This window comes from Lactuca virosa, chromosome 1, assembly GCF_052849685.1.
Source record: "Lactuca virosa cultivar CGN04683 chromosome 1, Lactuca_virosa_CGN04683_v6, whole genome shotgun sequence".
In the NCBI taxonomy this organism is placed as follows: Eukaryota; Viridiplantae; Streptophyta; class Magnoliopsida; order Asterales; family Asteraceae; genus Lactuca; species Lactuca virosa.
In genome coordinates this window covers 182,660,607-182,684,115 of record NC_136426.1, presented here as the reverse complement: position 1 = coordinate 182,684,115, position 23,509 = coordinate 182,660,607, and the positions used below count along the sequence as shown (strand labels likewise).

The window sequence follows — 23,509 nt, the reverse complement described above, 5'->3', positions numbered from 1 at the left end:
ACAACCATGCCAAGAAAGTTGTTATGTCTTTTGTTTTCTAGATGTTTTCATTGTTTGTTGATATCTACTTCAAGCTTGAAATTGCCTTTATCTTTTGCAATTTCTTTCATACTATGCAATAGTGGATCTTGTAGTGGTATCTAGAATGGTATTTGGTGTTGATTTGTTTAAAGATTATCTAAGTGAACTTTTCATTTAGACAATATTATCCAAGTAACCGCTTTTTAAATAATTCTCACGGGAATGTAATGGTTATTCTATATCATACTTAGCTATATATTTGTTGGTTAGAGGATCTAAAAACTTGTCACATAAGTACTACTACCATGAGATTGCTGTTGCAGAGCAGAGATGAATCAACGTGTTTCTGCTTTTGCTGTGTTCCTTTTACAGTGTTTAGATGCCTAAGCTTAATTCCCATATGTCCCTTGTACACAGAACACCAAGTTTAAAATGGCCTCTGAGCACAAAAATTAAAAGCAAGGTTCAAACACACACATATACACATTATGCACTATATAGCCTCAAAATCAACTCGAATCCTGAAGTTTGGGGATAATATTGGCATATTAACACAGTTAAAGTTTATATATTGAATTTTAACGTTTTTTTGAGGTATCTTAGTTCACATGGCAAAGTTTTGAGGTCCATATGTAATGTATTTTAATCCCTTAAAAGTTTTATATTTTATATTTCAAAAGGTATTACTGTTATTGAGGTTTCAATTGTTTGAAGAGACTTAAGATTCATATTGTAACTACTGATTATTTGGATTTCATGTAGAGACATTATGTACGGGATCCTGACATCGAAGCACAAGTGAGGAAAGCCGGTGAAAATTCATCAACTCATAATGGTTGTTTTTTCTGAACTTCCAGAAGGATCTTCATCTTCTTCATCAACTCAAGGCCATAATCCATCAACTTGTGGTCATAGTTCATCAACTCATGCTCATAAATATGATGTATTTCTAAGTTTTAGAGGTTTTGACACTCGTCATAGCTTCATTGATCACCTTCATAAGGCCCTCATTGATGTCAATATCACTACATTCTTGGATGATGAAGAGATAGAAACCGGGGAAGATTTGAAACCGGAATTAGAGAGTGCAATTAAGGCATCCCGGGCTTCTATTATTGTGTTGTCTAAGAACTACGCTTCTTCAACATGGTGTCTGGATGAATTGGTGTTGATCCTTGAGCAGCGTATGACATCCAACCATATTGTCATCCCCATATTTTATCATGTGGAGCCCACCCATGTCAGGAAGCAACAAAGTAGCTTTGGAGATGCAATGACTAGGCATAAACAAGCGATGGAGGCAGAGATATTTGCAGTTAAAAGAAGTCAATGGGCTCAAAAGATGGATCGATGGAATAAGGCGCTTGTAGAAGTTGGTAATTTAAAAGGAAACGACGTAAATGGAAGGTAACAACTTTCTTACCGATATTTCCGAACACCTTTTTGACTAAACACATGAAATGTCAATACCATCTTCTACCTATGCATTTCAATAAGTCTTTTATAGTATCATCAAATTGGAATATATTTCATGCATTAGGATAGTGGAGATACACAAAGTGAATCTAAGTATCCTGTTATGTGATCCCATAATTCGATCTATATAAGATAGATTAACCGTTATGATAGTGTTTTCACACTTGTTACGCATTTAGTATTTTATCATTGGTTAGTCCATTTAGATGAAACATTTCATCTATTTTTATATGCTTCTACTAAAAACCAAATTTTGAATGGTCTGTTATGTGTCTACGACTAAGTATACAATACCACCTTGAAACATAGTGTGTTTTATGATAAATAACTTCTCTTACCTGTAAGTAGTAATAGTTATCCTCTAACAGACACTACTTTTTCAGACCACCACATTCATAGCTAAGTTTGATGGTCTTGTAGAAACATAGTGAAGTTATGGTAGAGCTTGATATTTGAAGTTCTTAACTTAAAAAAATTTAACAGTAAATAAATTTGAAAGAGAGATATCTCTGTATTAACTAAAAGAAAATGAAAGAAAATGATTCAAAACAATCAGAAAGGAAATTCAGTGTGTGAATTCCTCCTGCCCAAGCTTCAAGTCGATGGACAATAATGCTCCAAGGAAAATTCTATACAGGTGACATCATGCAAAATCTTTTCACTAAATAATATTCTCCTTCACTCTATTTCTTCAAGCTTAATGACCTTCTCCATTCTTCACCTAGACGTATCTTTTCCTTCTATAGACTATCAAAGGCTTGCACTTATGTATTGGGTTAGGATCCTTATCAAGTTAGATGGCCCATTAGTGAAATCTTGTATTAAACCGGTAGCTTTGGTCTTATTATACATATATTTATTAACTTACATATTAGATACTTATATGGTTAAGTCAAACACAATGTCGTTTTGATGTGAAGAACTTATTAAAACTAATAACTATGATATAACTTTGATTTGGATCTTTGGATAAATTAAATATCCAAATCTGGTTTGTTAGTTTGTACGATTGTGCATTAAAGTTCTTATTAAATCATGTTTCCGGTCAGAGACGGAGTTCATTGAAGAAATTGTGAAGGACGTCCGTCGTAGATTACATGTACCCTTAAGGAGTGTTCGACAACAACTCATTGGGATGGACTATGATGTTGACTTTGTAACTTTATGGTTGAAAGATGGATCCTCACATACGGCAGACATACTCACTATTTTGGGTATAGGTGGGATCGGGAAGACATCTTTAGCCAAACATGTCTATGGGTTATATTGTCAAGAATTCCACAAAAGTAGTTGTATTGAAGATATTCGTAGGATATGTGATGGAAATGTTAATGGGATTCTTGATTTACAAAAACAACTCTGCAATGACATTTCAAAAAAAAGTTCAATTAAAGTTCATCATGCTTCAATATACACCTCAAAAATAGAGAATGCGGTAGCTCATAAAAGGGTGTTTCTAGTCCTTGATGATATCAGTAGCCTTGATCAGTTGGATGCATTACTTGGAAGCAAAGGTTTTCATCCCGGAAGCAAAGTTATAATAACAACAAAGGACAGATGGTTGACAGAGAGTTGTGCACTATTCAAAACAAACATTAATCCCAAGCATGTAGAACACTACCTTGAAGGTTTACTTGAGACTAAATCATGACAACTTTTGTGTTCCCATGCATTCATGTGTAACCATCCCAAGGCAAGTTATGAAGAGGTATTAGATAAGCTTGTAAATTATTGTCAAGGACATCCATTGGCTCTTGAAGTTTTATGCAAGTCTCTGCATAATCAGAATGTGGCGTATTGGGAAGGGTTCATGGAAGGGGTAAAGAAAGAAATTAGTTCCCCCGTAAATAATGTCATAAAAATGAGCTTCGACTCTTTGCCATCCAAAAACGATAAGGACTTGTTTAAACATATAGTTTGTTTCTTTGTTGGAATAGATAAAGATGTTTGTGAAACAATATTAGAGGCATGTGATATAAACACAAGATCCGGAATCACAAATCTCATTGACAGATGTCTTCTTAGTATTGGATGGAATAATGTATTGAAGATGCACCAGTTGGTTCAAGAGATGGGAAGATTTGAAGTATGTGTAACAACCATAATTTTCCAACCAATTTAAACTTTTCAAAAACAACCCAAATCCATTAATTATTACAAAAAGGTTTTCAATTAGTTTATTATCAGAGTATCCTAGAAACATCAGCATAAAAATAAGGAGCGGTACGGTCACACCTTCGCCTTGCCACGATCTCCTGAAGTACCTGAAACAATACACTGAAACTGTAAGCCCGAAAGCTTAGTGAGTTACCCCCAAAATACCAACCACATATCCATACACATATCAAATCATATCATAATACAGAACAACCATACATATCGAGTCTACAGTGTGACTGGTCCGCCCGCATCGGACCTTCAGTCCACCTGGTCCACTCTCTGAGTCTACAGTATGACTGGTCCGCCTGCACCGGGCCTTCAGTCGGTCTGGTCCACTCCTCGAGCCTCGGCACGTCTGTACCGCCCTCCCGGGGCCTTCAGCCTATCCGGACCGCTCGCTGGGCCTACGGTCTATCCGGTCCGCCCAGGGTATGTTGGCCTACAGCACAAAGCAGGACCCACCTCAATCCAACCTCAGTCAACAAGCATGGCACATAAAACAGTCTATTTTGATGCGTCAAATCAAGGGCTCGATTGTGTTCTGATGCAATGAGGAAAGGTCATAGCCTATGCCTCAAGACAGCTGAAGACACATGAGGTCAATTACACCACACACGATCTCGAATTAGGAGCAGTTGTGTTCTCCCTAAAGATCTGGAGACACTATCTGTATTGTACAAAGAGGACTATCTTCACAGACCACAAAAGCCTACAACACATATTCAACCAGAAGGAGATGAATATGAGACAACGACGGTGGGTCGAACTACTCAATGACTACGAATGCAAAATTCGTTATCATCCGGGTAAAGCCAACGTAGTAGCAGAAGCCCTAAGTCGGAAAGAATATTCTGGTCGAAAAGTCAAATCCTTAACAATGACTATCCATTCGCATCTATCCGCACAAATTAAGGAGGCTCAGCTCGAAGCCTTGAAACCTGAAAATGTGGCGGGAGAATCCCTGCGTGGAATGGATAAGAACTTGGAAGTCAAGGGTGACGGAGCCTTATATCTCATGGACCGGATCTAGACACCGCGACTCGGTGGCTTCAGAGACTTGGTCATGAAGGAAGCGCACAACACTCGATATTCCGTACACCCAGGTTCAGATAAGATGTATATGGATCTTAAAAAGCTATACTGGTGGCCTAACATGAAAGCGGAGATCGCTACCTTGGTAAGTAAATGCCTTACTTGCGCCAAGGTCAAGGTCGAATACCAGAAACCATCAGGCCTACTCCACCAACCGGAGATACCTGAATGGAAGTGGGAGCGGATCACTATGGACTTCATAACCAAGTTGCCCAAGACAACGGGTGGACTTGATACCATTTGGGTCATCGTCGACAGATTGACCAAGTCCGCACACTTCCTGCCTATAAAAGAAACTGACAATATGGAAAAACTCACACGAACATACATACGGGAGATTGTCCGACTGCACGGTGTTCCCATATCCATTATCTCGGACAGAGATAGTAGATTCACTTCGAGATTCTGGCAGTCATTACAAAGCTCCCTAGGGACGAGGCTGGACATGAGTACAGCCTACCATCCACAGACCGACGGAAAAAGTGAGAGGACTATCCAAACCTTAGAAGATATGTTGCGAGCCTGTGTGATCGACTTTGGGAAGGCGTGGGATACTCACTTACCCCTCGTCGAGTTCTCTTACAACAACAGTTATCACACAAGCATCAAGGCTGCTCCATTTGAAGCCCTCTACGGCCGGAAGTGCAGATCCCCTCTGTGCTGGGCTGAGGTGGGTGACACTCAGTTACATAAAGGACGAGTTCCTGACAGCACTCTCACAGGTTCGGAGATCATTCGGGAAACGACAGAGAAGATCGTTCAGATTCGTGAACGATTGAAAGCCTCTAGAGACCGACAGAAAAGCTACACAGACAAACGGAGGAAACCTTTGGAGTTCCAGGTGGGAGACCGAGTCCTTTTGAAAGTCTCACCCTAGAAGGGCTTGATACGCTTCGGAAAGCGTGGAAAGCTAAATCCAAGATACATAGGGCCTTTCGAGATTCTCGCTAGAATCGGCCCCGTAGCTTACAAACTCAACTTACCCCGCGAGCTTAGTAACGTACATCCTACCTTCCACGTCTTGAACTTGAAAAAGTGCCTATCCAATGAGACTCTTGTAATTCCACTCGACGAGATCGATATCAACGAGAGCCTCAACTTCGTGGAAGAACCTGTAGAGATCATGGACCGAGATGTCAAACGAACGAAACAAAGCCACATCCCAATCGTGAAGGTTCGCTGGAATGCCAAGCGAGTACCGGAATTCACATGGGAGCGCGAGGATCAATGAAACTTAAATATCCTCATCTTTTTACTTAGTTATTTGTAATAACTTAGTTACTCGAACTCTAATTTCGGGACGAAATTCCCTCTAACGGGGGGATGATGTGACAACCCGAAATTCTTATTTGTATAAACTCTACAGTCAAGCACTACAAATAGTAGTCAAATTCATTTCAGTACATTTTTAGCCGGTTTACAGTCCGTTTGGGTCTTTTTAATTAAAATTCGTCAAACGAACAAATAAAAGGAAGTGTCTTTTAGGAGTATTGTGTAACAATTAAACAAACAACACCTTAACTAGGTGTTTACGGCCAAACATGAGGAGTTTGGGCCGTAAACTCCTCTTTGACCAAGAACTCATGCATATAGCATGAGTTTACTCTTCATTCCCCCATTTCTCACTTCCTAGCTCAAGAACACCCAACTTTTTCTCTCGACTATCATAGGATCATCTTCCAAATCTTCCAAAAATGTAAGTGTTCCTTCACTTGTTTTGTTGTTATAACACCTTATCTAGTGTTTATACATCATTTAATCCATGGATTCTTCATTTCTACTTAGATCTTCAAGTGTTCTCCAAAAAACCAAGAACACCAAGAACACATACTAGTTTTCTTGGGCCCTAAACACTCTTACAAGCTTCCTATAAGTAAGTACACTCTTCCGATCTAGTTGTTTGCTTACTATACTTGCTAAACCATTTGAAAACATCAAGAACACCCAAGAACACTTGGGTTTACGGTCAAGGGATCTCCTTGAACCGTAAACACCATCAAGTGGTGTTTAAGTGCCCCCAACACCTTCTAGGGCTTGGATATTGGACTAGAACCTTGCATGCATGAGCTAGAAACCCCAAAACACGAAATGGTAGGAGTGACCATGAGTTTACGGCCGTAAACTCATGGTTTTACGACCATAAACTCAAGGGTTTACGACCGTAAACTCCAAGGAGTGGTCTAAGAACCGTAAACTCCCATGAAGGGCCATTTTGAGCCCTAGTCCCTTCCTAAGCCTTTGATACAAACCTAGAACACTTCCTTGAGGGGTATAAGACCTTAAAGCACACAATGGTACCATTTACCATGAGTTTACGGCCGTAAACTCATGGGGGAAATGACCAAAAACCGTAAACACATGTAGGGTTACCAAATGAGAAGTAAACTCCAATGTGAGGCCATACTCTCCTTAGATACAACCCTTATGTACTCCTAACACTTAAATCAAAGTATTATCCATGTATTAGGGTGTCCTTACTTGATAAATTAGTTATTAAAATGACTAATTAGATACATATATGTATCATTGCATGTTAAATAGGATTCGTGTGTGTGTTCAAGTCCTCACTTGACACTTAGCATCCTATCCAGCACTTCCATCCAAACCACTCACTGCAGGTGAGTTCATACCCCTTAATTAACCTTTTAAATGATTTTAAATGCTTTTATGGGGGGGAATACAAGTTGAACATTTCTAGTTATTGCTTTAATCACATGTGATTAATAACTAGAACAAACAGAAAAATTTACTACTGCTTTCAAATTGCTATCAAACTTATGGATATTCAAGTGTTACAAACCTTTTAGTTAACTCTTTAAATGTTAAAACTGCTTTTAAACTCTTTTAAACTTTCATTATTTTCAATCTCATATCCACACTAATCTATTTATATAAGTAAGACTTGAAGGACTTAGGACTGATAGCTCACCTTATTTCCTGTTCCTTGTTTGGTTGTGGACTTAGGGTATCCTGTTATTTGTCCGAATGTCATTGAATTCTTAGTTATATATCATATATATATATATATATATATATATATGTGTGTGTGTGTGTGTGTGTTGGATATAAAAGCTTTCACTTCAGTTCAGTACCTTTGTGTAACAAAGGCATGCAACCAACCTTACTATTTAACTATAATAGGTATAGTTAAGGGATTACTACTCACTACTACTATTACAACGACCTATACAAGGGTCAGTACATTTGTGAGTCAATACATGTTATACACTATACTTGAGAACATAATATACACTATACAGAGAAAACATTACTACTCTATGACATACTACATAAACATTTGAATACTATAAATAGAATGTGACATACTACTTCTCGATACGACACTTTATTGTGCTATCACTTTGTAACCAGAGTCTCCTGGAGGGAGAGCGGGCATTGTGTGTATAGATCTATACAGGACAGACACTCCCACGTCCCGACTGCTAGTTACAGTCCGAGCCGAAAGGCCAAGGGGTAACAGAATGTTACCTCACTACATATGACCTGGAGGGTCATCAGATATTCAGCCATCGATCAGCAAGGTTACATACGAGTTCACATTCAAACCTTTAATTAACTAATTAAGAATTAAGGGCAAAATAGACTTTTCGAGGCGTATTGTTCATTTAATACCACCTGGAGTCTACATATTTCTACTTTAGACTCTCCGAGGCGTACTATACATTAAGTACCACATGGAGTCTGTATTTCACTACTTTGTGATTTTGTCACATACTCGTTTAAGTAAACTATACTTTCATACTAATAGCTTTCACTGGGGAAAAAACCTTATGTTTACGAAAGAACAAACATACAAACAATCGGGTCTTGGTAAAAGACTACTTTTTACTAAAAAATATAGGGTTTTCTAGGGAGCATACTATTTACAACCATTTGAAATCAGTTACTACATTACATTATTACAAACATTTTTATACAAGCAATGACACTAAATACTTATGAACTCACCAGCTTTATGCTGATAAACTCTTTCAAAATAACTTGTATTCTCAGGTCATCAGTAGACAGGCACAGATGAAGCTTTTGAGAAGATGGAGCACATACAAGACTCATCTTTTATTTTGATTATGCTTTTGGTGTCTTACAAACTATACAGAACACGCTTGTATTACAATTATTATATTAATGCAATGGATGTTGTTGCTTGTCTTTACTATTATGCATTGTTGTGATACTGTACATGACGTCCTCCACCCCAGAACGTTTCCGCCGTTTTTGGTTTTGGGGTGTGACATACACAAGCCCCTTGATGCTAGCCTCTAATTCCTCAAGCTCCTTACACCAAATTCCTCTTCCAAGCTCCAATCTCCTCAACAATGAAGTCTCACACGAAATTAGGGTTTATGGATCTCAAAGGGTGCTAAGGGGGCTGAGGGGAGGACATTAAGTCCTTTAAATAGGGTGCAAACCCTAAGATTAGGGTTTTCCTCATCCAGCACTAACTCATCGAGTCCAGCCGCCGACTCGGCGAGTCAGACCACTTAAAAACGTGCCCGACACTTGCTTCGACTCGACGAGTCAAGAGACCTACTCGTCGAGTTCCTTCCTTAATTTTCACATAACACCGTTCAACTTCTTGCTTCTAAACTTGGGATGTTACAATTCTCCCCCACTTAGATTAGGCTTCGTCCTCGAAGCCTGCCGCAACATACAATTTCGGACAATACTCCTACAATACGGCTTCTGATCTCGAACCGACCCAGGTTCCTCCAAATACTACTATCCACCCCTATAAGATCCCACTCTTCTCCTGCAGAGTCCTGACAGCTGATTCAAGTCGGCCACCGATTTCTTTTATCCTTTGACAATACTCCTCAAATAAGTACCACTCGATGATGCTACCATATTTCCGAATTACATATTCATTTGCCGCTTGCGAAACTGGATACCATACAAACCACCGGGTCTTGCCCCAGTACAATCCTGCTATCCCTTGCCCAAACTGGCAGTACTTCTATCAAATCACCCTGCTGGGAACTCCTTCCGTTCCCTTCCCGAACCCAATCCCCTTCCGCGCTGACAAGATAATGCATCCTTCAGCTTCTGAGCAACTCCCATGGACACCCGTCTATAGGCACATCCACACCGTACCTGGCCCAATCAGCCTCGGGCTGGAATACCAGGCACACCACCGATGGGTTCAGATATCCCTTAGATGGAACCCCACCGTATACAAAACTCATGACTACATCCATACTTGGATGCCAAGGATCAACCCTTGCATCACTTCCGAACTCCTCTGATTCGACATCAGCGCTAACTGTTCTACAACCTCAACGAACAACCAACTCGGATGTGCTTCCATACTACTGGTACCATCTCAGTGCTCATTATCAATAACTGAAATACTTCCCATCATCCATTTACACTACTGCTTTCCCTTCAGATGACCAACACTCCTTCCCCGGAGCAACATACCTTTCCTTTCCATTCTTCAAGGAAGTCTACTCAACGACCTTTACCACATCAGAAGTGTCATGGTGCTAAAACTCCACTTTACACCACCCAATGCAGAGCAACTGCTAATCCCTAACTCCCATATACTCCGAATCTGATCACACAGCTAACAAAGCCCATACACGGCCTTTAGCTAACTCCATCATCATGATCAATACTTGGGGCCAAACCTTATCAATTGCTATTTCACGGCGACACACTCACTCATTCTCCGCATACAGGTCTACTAACACATACAGAGTCTTCAGCATGACTGGACTGCCTCATCAGGCCTTCAGCCTATCTGGACCACTCTCAGAACCTTCAGCATGTCTGGACCACCCTCCCGGGCCTTCAACCTATCTGGACCGTTCTCCGAGCCTTCGGCCTGACTGGTATGCCCACCGGCCTTCAGTCTATCCGGACCACCCAAAAACTGTTGCACATCTCCCTGAACCATTCTTTCTGGGAATCTCTCCCATGCAGTCTGTTCTAGCCCTCTTGGGGTTCCGAACTCCAGATTCGTTCTATAAAAAAAACAATTTACCCCGGCCTAATCCCAGGCCTCACACCGATCGACTACCATACATGAAACCATGGTCTGTTCCCTGCCCCATGTGTCTATCCCAGCTCTAACCATACCACACTCTCGGCTAATGACACTCGCTGAATCCAACAGCTAACCATCCTTGGATGCTTGCTGTTTCACCTGATAATTTTCCAATTCTCCCCACTTAGTGCACCAACTACTAATTACCAATGGCAAAACCGGCATGAATCGACCGACCCCATCTGGTATCGACCCCTTCTCCATGAGTTGATTCCCTATGGAGTGAGCAACCACCACAGAACACTGCCCTGACATCGAACATCCCGAACTCAAAGGAAGTTCGAATCTCAACTGAACACTTCTCACATCGCAGTTGCTATTCCTAGCAGCGAGATCTTATATCTTATCTTCCGACCATGAATCCTCCTGAATCCTCATGCGGAAAAAGGCAGATAGATTTACAATACCACACAAATAACAAGATAACAAGATGGAAACATACCCACAACTACATCTGGCTCTGCCCTGACCTCCTCTGCTATAAGCTGGAAAGCGCGTCCCTGAGCCCTCGGAGGCTCCGCTCCACCCTGACCCCCGCCAGTAATCCTCAAAGTGGCCGGTGCTGGAGCCAGCACCGGTCTTGCAACAAGCTGTGGACAGTTGGCCCTCAAGTGCCCAACCTGATGGCAATGATAACAAATCCTCATATCCTGCACCGTGGCCGACTGACGGCAATCCCTCTCATAATGCCCCTCTCTCCCGCACTTGTGACACACACCACTGGATCGGCAAACTCCGGAATGACCCTTCCCACACTTCTTACAAGTGTGGCTGCTCTAACCTCCAACCCTAGAGTCAACGGTTTTGGACCGTTTCGGCGCCGGTTGCGACTGCACCGGGGCCTGCCTCTGCTCTCGCAACTGCAACTCAATCTCCAACTCGCGCCGCCTGGCAGCCTCCTGCAACTCCAACAAGGTATCACATCTCTGTGTGGACACAAACTACCGGATATCCCTCTTGATCATACTCAAATATTGGAACATCTGAGCCTGCTCTGAAGCAAACTCCGGCAAAACATCGCCCTCTCAGAGAACATCCTGGTGATCTCCGTCACCGACTCTCAATCCTGCCTTAGCTCCAAAAACTCCTGATCCAACCTCTCTCTCTCTCTCTCTCAACTCGCGGAACATAACGAGTACTGAACATTTCCTGGAAATGATCCCACATAACCGCAGCCCGATGCACATCGGAATAAGATCCCGTAGTCAACCTCCACCAATCCTTCGCTCCGAGCCTCAAAAGGTTCAGAGCACACCTCACCCTATGATCCGCAGGGCATGAACACGTGAAGAAACAACCCTCCACGTCTGACAACCATCTTATAGCAATGATAGGATCCTGAACTCCATCAAAGGTAAGGGGGCTTCGTATTATCGAAGTCCCGATACTGAAAACCTCAACCGGTTCCTCCCCCCGCCGCTGCTACAGCCGCTGTAGCTGCCGCGGCAGCCGTCTCCGCAAGAGCTGCATAGCGCTCATCAAAGTACTCAACCATGGCGGTCTTGATCGACCCAAACATCTCTGTCAACTCAGCCCTGAACATGGCAGCAACCTTATCATGCAGGATCTCACGAATCCTGGCATCCAACTCATCCGTACTCATCTGACCAATGACCTCGGGTGGTACTGGTCCATCCTGACCACCCTCTCCTGATCCCGATCCCGAACCGGATCCTGCCCCGATACGTCTCGTAATCGCCATACTGGAAAACACCAACAAGACCCTTAAACACATCACATAACCGCCCGGGGAACTATCTCATAACCGACACCCTAGAGAGTTGTGACTTCCTTGATACGAGTATAGGTCCTATGCTTTCAGTAGTACGGGCCCATACAACCTTCCACACCTACCCATATTTGTCTCAAGTATCACCACAACACTCTAACCATATACACACACACGGCGAGCGCTCAATCCTCACTCCTATAGGAAAAGCTGAATATCTCATATAAGGAAAACCCTTGGCTAGTAGGCATCACATAATCAGGCAATTCTATCATGCAATTCCTGAAGATCCCTAGCCTAGTACTAGCATGCTGTTCTAACAAATCACATAATCAAAATAACTTGTATGGTATTTTGGGGTCTACTTACTGGCTCTGGCTGATCGTACCCTCTGCATCCTCCTTTACTTATTTCGAAAACCTTTTGAAAATCATTTTGAAAATCCCTCCTTGATTTGAGACTGGATTCACACAAATGTTCCTCCAATTCACTCAAACCAAGGCTCTGATACCAACTTGTAACAACCATAATTTTCCAACCAATTTAAACTTTTCAAAAACAACCCAAATCCATTAATTATTACAAAAAGGTTTTTAATTACTTTATTATCAGAGTATCCCAGAAATATCAGCATAAAAATGAGGAGCGGTACGATCACGCCTTCGCCTTGCCACGATCTCCTGAAGTACCTGAAACAATACACTGAAACTGTAAGCCCGAAAGCTTAGTGAGTTACCCCCTAAATACCAACCACATATCCATACACATATCAAATCATATCATAATACAGAATAACCATGCATATCGAGTCTACAGTGTGACTGGTCCGCCCGCACCGGGCCTTCAGTCCACCTGGTCCACTCTCTGAGTCTACAGTATGACTGGTCCGCCCGCACCGGGCCTTCAGTCGGTCTGGTCCACTCCTCGAGCCTTGGCACGTCTGGACCGCCCTCCCGGGGCCTTCAGCCTATTCGGACCGCTCGCTGGGCCTACGGTCTATCCGTTCCGCCCTGGGTATGTTGGCCTACAGCACAAAGCAGGACCCGCCTCAACTCAACCTCAGTCAACAACCATGTGCACATAAAACAGTCAATCACATAATAATCTCCAGACAAACCGATCTATCAGATCAAACCGCATAACAACATCCTAACCAGGATACCGACCTAACCGGTCACTAACATAGCATTACCCTATATACCAGGATACCGACCTCAACCACGTCACTAACATAATACCATCCTAATTACCAGGATGCAGACATAGCAAATCAATACATATCAAACAAATACCCGGATTCCCATCTGATAAAGGGTCGGACTTGGTGCCTTAGACTCTGTTGATATAGTGAGGATAACTCAGCTTGCAACTGCCGATCCAAATCACGAAAGCACAAACCCGAAGCACTGCCTCCAACTTCAACACCTATCATCATCAATGATCCAAGGACATAATCCAAGGACATAAATATCCAAAAATTACCATAATACCCCTGAAGGTCAAACTGGTCAAAGTCCACCTTCCTGATTGACCCTACTCGCCGAGTCAACCCATTGACTCGCCGAGTTCCTAAACTCAGAAAACTCTCATAACACGACTCAACTCATCGAGTCACCCCATGACTCGTCGAGTTCCACAATCTCCGAGTCTTAACCTGACCAACTCATTGAGTCACCACTCAACTCACTGCTCTGAGTCTAACCATAAGAGGTTGGGGAGTTCTGCGTCTTGACTCGCCGAGTCCAAGAACAAACTCGCCGAGCCCACGGCAACCTTCATCAGACTCGCTGAGTTGTTCTTCCAACTAGTCAAGTCCAATGCTCATCATCATATGACTCGCCAAGTCACCCATGCGACTCGCCGAGTCACTACGCGACTCAATGCCTGAAACCCTGACCCAACTCGCCGAGTCATCTCCCAGACTCGCCGAGTTCATACGTGCATTCCCATATTCGAGAGATACAGAGCTACTCCTTTGCTCCAAACAATAGATCTGGATCCCTAGAGTGCATTAGCAACATAAAGTTGCCACCTTTACGTGCTTCATGTCCCATAATTCCAAAAACCAAGCTAGGAAGGAACTTAACTCATGGGGAATGGTTTTTGCATAGCAACTAAAAGGGCTTTATGCATGTTTGATCCAAATAGAACTCAGATCTGGAGTTTCAACTCCAGATCTAACTCATGCACCAAGATCTCATCATATTATCTCCAAACAAACTAAGGAACTCCAAATCAACCACCAAGGATGAATCAAAAAGGAAATAGCTTAAGATAATGGCTTCTTACCTCTGAGATGTTCCCAAACTGATGTAGATCCCAGATCTACACAAGCCCCTTGATGCTAGCCTCTAATTCCTCAAGCTCCTTACACCAAATTCCTCTTCCAAGCTCCAATCTCCTCAACAATGAAGTCTCACACAAAATTAGGGTTTCTGGATCTCAAAGGGTGCTAAGGGGGCTGAGGGGAGGACATTAAGTCCTTTAAATAGGGTGCAAACCCTAAGATTAGGGTTTTCCTCATCCAACACTGACTCATCGAGTCCAGCCGCCGACTCGGCGAGTCAGGCCACTTAAACACGTGCCCGGCACTCGATTCGACTCGACGAGTCAAGAGACCTACTCGTCGAGTTCCTTCCTTAATTTTCACATAACACCCTTCAACTTCTTGCTTCTGAACTTGGGATGTTACAGTATGTCAAGAATCACTTGACAATCCATGGAAGCAAAGTCGATTATGGTGTCATAAGGAGTTATTAAGAGTCTTAAAACAAAAAAAGGTAAAGAAGCCATGTATGTGTTCAGTAGTGTGCATGTCCAAAATATTTTGTATCGCCTAATTTGTTTATTTGCATTCTGTTTCTTCTTAGGGTACGGGAAATCTTCTAGGCCTTGCCCTTGACATGCGAATGATTGAGAAAGAGAAGTTAGGAGCATCATTTAAGCTAAAAATGGATGCATTCAGTAACATGGATAGTCTTATGCTATTACAACTCAATTATGCGCACATGCATGGGTCTTATGAGAACTTTCCAGGGGAGTTAAGAGGCTTGTGTATGCATGGGTTTCATTTAAAGTCTATACCTTAAAAATTACCTATACAAAATCTTGTCGCTCTTGACATGTCATATAGCAATATTGAATCATTTGTTGGTTGTTATAGTAATCGACAACGACCTCCGAAGAGGCAAACGGTAAACTTATCCTCCTTTATTATTCTTGCATGTGAGTTGATGAAATTCAATACTGTTCCAACTAATTTCTATTTATGTAGTTGAATAGATCGTGTTTAAAAGAGAAAAGGTTGTTTGGTTCACTGAAGATTCTTAATTTTAGTTTTTGCAAAAAGCTTCATAGTGTTAGAGACTTTGACCAACTCCCTGCGCTTGAGAGGTTGATACTTAGAAATTGCGTTGGTTTGCTTGATGTTTGTGAATCAATTGGGCAATGTGTTGAACTTTTCCTCATCGATCTGAGCTACTGCAAGAAGCTTGAAAAACTTCCAAAAAAATATAGGCATGTTAAAGAAGGTTAAAACAGTGTTGGTAGATGGTTGTAATTTTGGGGAACCTCGAATCAAGAATATGGATATGGATTCACCGGAAATGAGTTCGTATAACAACATTGACATAAATAGAAGAACCTCTTTCCCTGCCTTTGTGGGTGCTAGAGCACGTGATTTGAAGTCCTTTGCAATGTCTTTACCGAGGTCTTTAGTAAAGTTGTCACTTGCAAATAATAATTTGTCACATGAATCCTTTCCCACAGACTTTAGTTGCCTATCCATGTTAAAGACATTATATTTAGATGGAAATCCTATTAATTCCATGCCCAGTTGTGTGAGAACCCTTCCTAGACTTGAGATACTTAGTATGGCGAAGTGCAAAAAAATTGAAGTCAGTCGAGTACCCTCCACATACACTAAGGAAGTTGCGTATTAATTCTTATGATCTCTATTGTGTAGAAAAAGTTGTATTTGATCGAGAAATGTCCCCACTCCAGTTATCAGTAAACTGGATAGATTACACATGGTTAGATTGCGCATTCGGGTCATACGAAATTGAAGGTATGGTCAAAATCCGAGCAATGGCGAGTGTTGAGGAAAAGGTATTACACAGCTTGGGCTGGATTAATTTAGACTTTCTTGAAAAAAGGCCTGCGGGAACTAATTCTTCCGAATCTGAAATCCAGGTTTTGTGTTATTAACTTAACTTAATTGTTTGTCTTTATGTGAATACGTATAATATAATTTTTATGATGGTTAATTAAGGTGGTTGTATTTGGCAGATGTTTTATGAATTTGGAATATTTAGCACAATATATGTGGCAGAGGAGATGCCGAGTTGGTTTAGGCATAGAAGCGTGGGACCATCGATATCATTTACCATCCCATCATCATCATCTCCAAACAACCTCATTACAGGACTCAACTTCTGCTATCTACACACATGGCGATTTCCTGATGAGAGCTTTCAGTATTCATATGATCTGTTCCAGTTCCCCCTTACGCCAATGATGACAATTAGTAATATAACAAAGAAACGAACCTGGATATATGAACGTTACGGGAACAGATTTACTGAAGGTGAAAAGTGTAGTAGTTGTCTGGTGTTAAGTCATTGGATGTTTGGGATGAATGAAATGGAGGCGGGTGACCATGTTACTATTACTGTTACAGAGACATATAATGAACTTGTAAAGGAGTGTGGGGTGAGTCTTGTGTATGAAGATGGAGAGAAGAAGGATGAAGAAGAAGATGCGTTGGGTTATTACAAGTCATGGAATCACATAATTGGTGGAGATATCTCTCCTTTTCAAACTACAACAGGACAATACATTCTATACAACAGACGGTTTTTTGATTATGGGATTCATTTATCTCCCTATCATCGTAAATTCGTTACCGGCGGCCCCGACTATCAAGGTAGATGTCATTTTTATTAAATATTTTACTGTCGTGTCTTATGTATAATGATCTAACCCATTTGGCATTTATCATTGATTTTATTGACCTCTAATATAAGATTTTGTTTTTTTTTATAGTATATGAAAAATAAAAATTATACTTCTAACTTTTAAATGAATGGGTCTATGTTAACTCATTATGTCTTGATATGTTGGATCGCATAAATATATCGAGACCCAATAAAAACTGCTTTGTCTAAGTGGATGTTTGTGAATGAATATTAACATATTGCTTTTTATATGTTCTCAGAATAAGAGAAATTGTGGTTTAGAGCTTTATCCCCAAGAAAGCCCGACATAACTAGTGATGCACGTGAGGTATACTTTTTGACAACCAAACCTTTCTTTCATCACATGAACAAAGGGCATACACATCCAAGTATGTTATATATCATATCTTTGATTGTTTTAGGATGTAACAAAATAAAAGGAGTTATAACCTTTCAATAGATGCTTGCTTGTACAGATAACGTCAAAACATAGTTGGGGCTGATATGATGGGGCATGAAATTTTTGTCTAATTCTTTCCAACTATTTAATCTTAGAGTAGGCGCACAGGAATTATGGATACCTAATTCCCTTCATTTAGGGCTCTAAATTTGGTGCTTTTGGTTGTAATCAAGGTGCTTTTGGTTGTAATCAAGGTCTTTTGGTTCAAATGTTTGACACTATTGAGTCGATTTATCTTGTCTTGTTGTTGAGAATTTTAATCATACAATTCAGTTTTCTCTTCTCTCAAAATCTCATACAATTCATCTATTATACTTCTTTACTACAGTCTTAGTCTTTGCCTTAAGGGCCTCCTCATTCTGAACTTCCACCAATATATTTACCTACATTTCATTTTCCTCCGCTTTTTGAATTTGAATCGATTTCTCTACATGTTTAGAGGCAACATTTGCAAGATGTTTTCTGAGTCCGTTAATAGAAATATTAGAATTGGAAAAATTAAATACTTAGATCCTTTGAATTTGGATCAGCGACCCTAAGGAAGAAGTAGGCTTGTTTATTAGAGTCCTGATGAGATGATGACCGGATCTCCACTTTAGTTGATATTTCTCCATCACATTTGTCCCATCTGCACTTTCTCATTCATAGTTTGTGGAACTTCTTTGTTAGAAAATCCAAAATCTGATCACATTTTTTGGAACCCAGCATTCCACAGCCTCTATCTCTGGTTATTTGCCACAAATTCACTAGGGTTTGCTTCATAGTTTGTTTTCCTCCAATAAACTTTATCTAACCTTAAACTATTATTTGACATTCAGAGTTCATTGAATTCCCTCTAATAAATGGAAATGATCCACCACATTGCATTTGACTTTGAGCAATCAGTGTTTCATGTTATGCTACTTCTCCATGTATATTGATAAATTGCTAAGATATTTAGTTGTTTAGATTACAATTCTCACTGTTTACCATTGAGCTCTTAGCCTAGACATAGATTAAATATTTATCTTTTTTAACTTGAAGCCTTTTCAACTTGCTAACAATCATACTATACAAGTCAAGGGTTTCGTTTAGTGACTCTGTAGCTGATGCTTTAAAATTGGTGTATTCATTTTCACAGCGTTTTGTATTATATTGTGCGTATATACTTTGTGAGATTTTATAATTTTCTGGCTTTCCCTTTATCCATAGGGTAAAGGGGAATCTTCAAGGTTTCGTCCTTGACATCAAAATGCTTTGAGAAAGACAGGCTGCTGTACATGGCTGTCAGAATTCAAAATAGATGCATTTAGTAAGATGGGTAATCAAATGCTGATGTAACTAAATTGCATGTAACTCAATGAGTTATATCATTTTTTTTACAGAAGAATTTAGATGATTTGCTTGTTGTCACCTCTAGTAACGATTTTTCAATTTTTTTTTTGATAATTGTATCTTTGATAGCCAAAAACAGGGGAAAACAATATGAATGGTTTTTGAGTTAATTAGTACACATGCAAGGGATATGATGCAAGTCGTAATGTTGTTTTTATTAATGTATATATTTTGTTGATTTGGTTCATGTGATTGAGAGAAAAGACTAAAATGTTAGTGCTGAGTCGACATGCTTCTCATAGTTGAATATATTGCTGCTAGTTACACATACATACCTCATTTGAATCTCTATCTTTTTCATTGGTTATTTGGAGAAAAACATTTTTATTTTTCATCATTGAGAACCAAAATAAGAAAAAGATATAGATAATCTTCATAAGTTGTCTTTTCTGGAAGTAAAACTATTGCAGTGGTCGTTGTTTTTGTGGTACTTTGTGGCCAATGCTTTCACAGCAGCACCTTAACCGAACAAACCCATGACTTGCTTTTTGATCCATGTCATCTCATGTAATCGGTTTCTGTATAAAATTCATTATAAAACAGAATACAATATCCTTATCCAAGAACTTTTTCTTTTCCTAAGACAGCAAACCTGTTACACTTCTGATTCTCTTCTCCTTTTATGATTTTGCATCTATTCATCTAGACATGCTATGGACCAATGGATGAAGTGCCACATTAAGTGTCGACACCCAATCAAACCAAAGCCTCAAACCCAACATTTTGGCTTCCTTTCTTAACCTTTGTAAACCACATGACTTGAAAACAGAGGTAGAGAACCAGTAAGACAGAGAAAGATGGTGGAGGAAGAACAATGATGAAGAAGAGGGGACGGTGGCCGGGGTGGGGGTTTGGAGGTTTTATTTGCTTTTTTTTCTTCCTTAAATTAAAGTTAGTTGAGAAAAGGTAAATGAAATTAAAAAGGGTATAAATGTAATTTTATATTAGTCAAGGATCAAAGATGCAAGAAAATGAAACAACAGTGGCCATTCACATAAAGAAAAAAGTGAGAGACTAAATCTGTGACTATTGTAAACCACGGGGACCATTTAATTAACTTTGTGTTCTTTTTAGTACAACATTGTACTTCCAATTTTCTTATTAAAGCATTGTACTTTGAAAGATCTACCTAATTTTAGCATTGTACTTTCAGTTTTTCTTTTCTGATTAGGAAGTCATACTATAAAAATTATCTCCAATAACAACATTGAAAATTGCTTTTTATTTGGATGATTATACTATAACTATAATGGGTAAATTTTTCAAAGTGCAATGTTGCAAACTTGCAATAGGAAGAAACTGAAAGTATAATGCTATAATAAACAAAATAAATAGCCCTAAAAACTTTGTAACAAACATGACCCGATGCAATACAACTGGATGAACCCAAAACAACAAGGCTACTCCAACTTCTCAAGGGAGTATTATGAAGTGGTTTAACATATATGACACGGACCATTAGCAATGTCAAACTCATAACAATCAAAATGACCGAGATGCCCTCCAACATTTTGGATAAGTAGCCAACAATAGCCATTTGAAGTTGCTAAAAGGTTGGATCTACATTGAGCCGGGAGTTTTTTATACACATATAAAGAAATAACCATAAGGAAAATACACAAACTAAAATACATTACAATTGTTTGTAAAAGAAGACAAAAGTTGTTGTGTATACTTGTTATTGGACACATCCACATGCAGTTAAAAATGTCACAAGTTCAAGTTGGCTGTGGGACCCATTGGTGGGTGTGTATACCACACTTATGAACACTCACCCAAAAACCAACTAAATCCATCCATGATACAAAAAGCATCCATAGCCCAAACTAAAGACCTCGAAACGATCTAAATTTGTACTCAACAACCGATTTGGATTGTGGTATTCAGTTTCTCAAGCACACATACAAATAGCAAACGTTTTTCCCTCTTTTAATCAAGATAGTCCTTTCCCTACATCTTAGCATAGCAATGACATACATCCTTTGAACCCTAAGAAGCTAACCTGTGATAATTATCAATCCCAAATCATTCAGTTGCCCTAAAAGTTAAGGGTGTTTTCGAACACACAAAAGAAGTTGGTTTTTGAATTACAGATGGCGAATAATGCTAGCAGTTGCTAGAACTTACAAAGATAAGCATATCAGTTAACGGTCATGCGTTTGGCCATTTATTGTTCAGATTGATGTTGATTGTAGAGTCTCCGATGTTAGATACATATCCAGATCTATAAGAGCCACCGGAGGATTTCAAGTTGATTTATGGAGCTTAGTTTTCGACAATGGTTGTGGTGTTAAAAGGAGCATGGAACTATGCGTATATACTTGTGTGTTATTCACTTGAAATCCCCAAAATGAGGAGGAATGAATGTTTTGGAGGATTTTCGATAATAATAATAAGTATTCTGATCCGTTTTGTTTTCCGGCATAGACTTCGTTGACTTATAAGAATTTTCTGATGAGCTTTGTTTATGTTTTCCTCTGGTTAAGAGTTCAACCCTAATTCCAACAGAGACCATGAACTGTGGTGGTTTATGAGAACGTGGTAAGACTCCAGCGATAGAGGCATAGTTTGGAAAGGAGAGATGGTGTTTTTTTTCGGGTAAACCACATAATAACGGTGGTGGATTTATTGCCTTTTTCTCCGGTAAACCACATAATAACGGTGGTGGATTTATTGCCTTTTTTCCGGTAAACCAGGAGGAGGGAGTGATTCCCTCTAGGGATGGCAATATGACCGGACCCGTTGGGAAACCCGGTTAACCCGCCCCAACCGGGGAAGGGTATTCCCCGCAAAACCGGGTACCGGGTATGGGGACGGGGATCCCCGTATGACAAAAAGTGGGGATGGGGACTGATGGGTTTTGAGCATTCTAACACTCCTATGGTGTACATGCAACCCTATAGACCTTGGATCTATGTTTTCTCTATTATACATGCAAATATTTAATATTCCAAGGTTTTATCCTAACTAGCATAATATGAAGCAACTATACTACAAAAGCCTAGTTAGATAACATACCTTTTTATGTAGCTTGAAGTCTTGAACTTTAAGAGCTTAGCCCCAATAGTGTGGAAGCCTAAAATGGAATCACAAATCACCAAAAACACCATGGAAAACTTGAGAGAATAGAATGCACACTAGAAATTGGCCCACTCTTGTATCCTCACATACTAGTGTCATTTCATGTGCCAAGGACCCCTTTATATAGCGTGGTGGATTAGGGTTACATTCATGTAAACCCTAATACCCATGACCTTTCATTTCCATAAGATCCATGGGTTAAAGCTCCATGGACTATCCATGGACTTTCCATGTAAGCCTAGCCCATTCTGAATAAGCATTGGCCCACTCTATATAAATATAAGAGTCTATATTTAATTAGTTCCTTTTGATCACCAAATTAATTCTTGATCAATACTAATTAAATAATATGATTCCATATTAATATATTAGAACTAATAATATATTAATATAAATCATAAACATACTATTCTCAAAAGACTGTCCATATAAATTGTTCCGGTGAAGTGCAACCCAAATGGACCATGCTACTCTCGGGTCGAATACACACCAATAATAGTTATGGGCTTAGACATCTAATCCAACAGTCTCCCACTTGGATAAGTCTTAGACTATTATTCAAGCATGACTCCAAGATCCCGACTAGCAATCGTAGCTCTTAAAGCCGCTGCCGAACTCTGACCTAGTCAAATGACGTGTCCATTAGATAAGGGATCATATATTCCTCCATTCTAGATATCATATGGACTGAGACATGGATTATAATCATTCTCTCTGTCCGTTTGTTGTTTCCCAATTTCCAACTTATGACGACTGACTAATTGAACAAATCAAATCAGTCCAGGCTTGGCCAAGCATTTAGGGGTGTCATCACTAAATCATCGAGGGACCCACATATATCGCTTTTATCCCTCCAAGGGTAAAAGGAATGGATAAACTTCGACTCATATGCTTGTCCTACTACTTGTTGAATCATACACAAAGGCATGTTTTATAACATCAAGTTACTGAAGCGTTTTCGTGCAATAAATGTTAACCAACTCATAGTCAACAAATCATATCTCTAGGTTTGAAGAATATAAGATATTATCATCTCATGATCACTCATGATAAAATCCATGAAGTGATTCAAATGAGTGTGGGTTTAATCCAAT

General features: G+C 40.0%; 1 protein-coding gene across 1 annotated transcript; it reads left to right on the top strand.

The window, feature by feature from the left end:
• Nucleotides 1-1,315: 1,315 nt before the first annotated feature.
• Nucleotides 1,316-17,602, top strand: LOC145125161 (disease resistance protein RUN1-like). The gene is made up of 9 exons (XM_079060656.1): nucleotides 1,316-1,397; nucleotides 2,547-3,011; nucleotides 3,435-3,583; nucleotides 15,416-15,599; nucleotides 15,709-15,739; nucleotides 15,828-16,075; nucleotides 16,510-16,736; nucleotides 16,833-17,469; nucleotides 17,589-17,602. Exons 1-9 carry the CDS (start codon nucleotides 1,316-1,318, stop codon nucleotides 17,600-17,602), a joined length of 2,037 nt encoding a protein of 678 aa, XP_078916782.1.
• Nucleotides 17,603-23,509: the final 5,907 nt, after the last annotated feature.

Bases quoted from the DNA above. Each gene is read 5' to 3' on its own strand.
- LOC145125161 (XM_079060656.1), top strand. From the start codon at position 1,316: ATGGAGGCAGAGATATTTGCAGTTAAAAGAAGTCAATGGGCTCAAAAG. The intron at 1,398-2,546 runs GTAATTTAAAAG...GTTTCCGGTCAG, and splicing joins TAAGGCGCTTGTAGAAGTTG to AGACGGAGTTCATTGAAGAA. The intron at 3,584-15,415 runs GTATGTGTAACA...GTTTCTTCTTAG, and splicing joins AAGAGATGGGAAGATTTGAA to GGTACGGGAAATCTTCTAGG.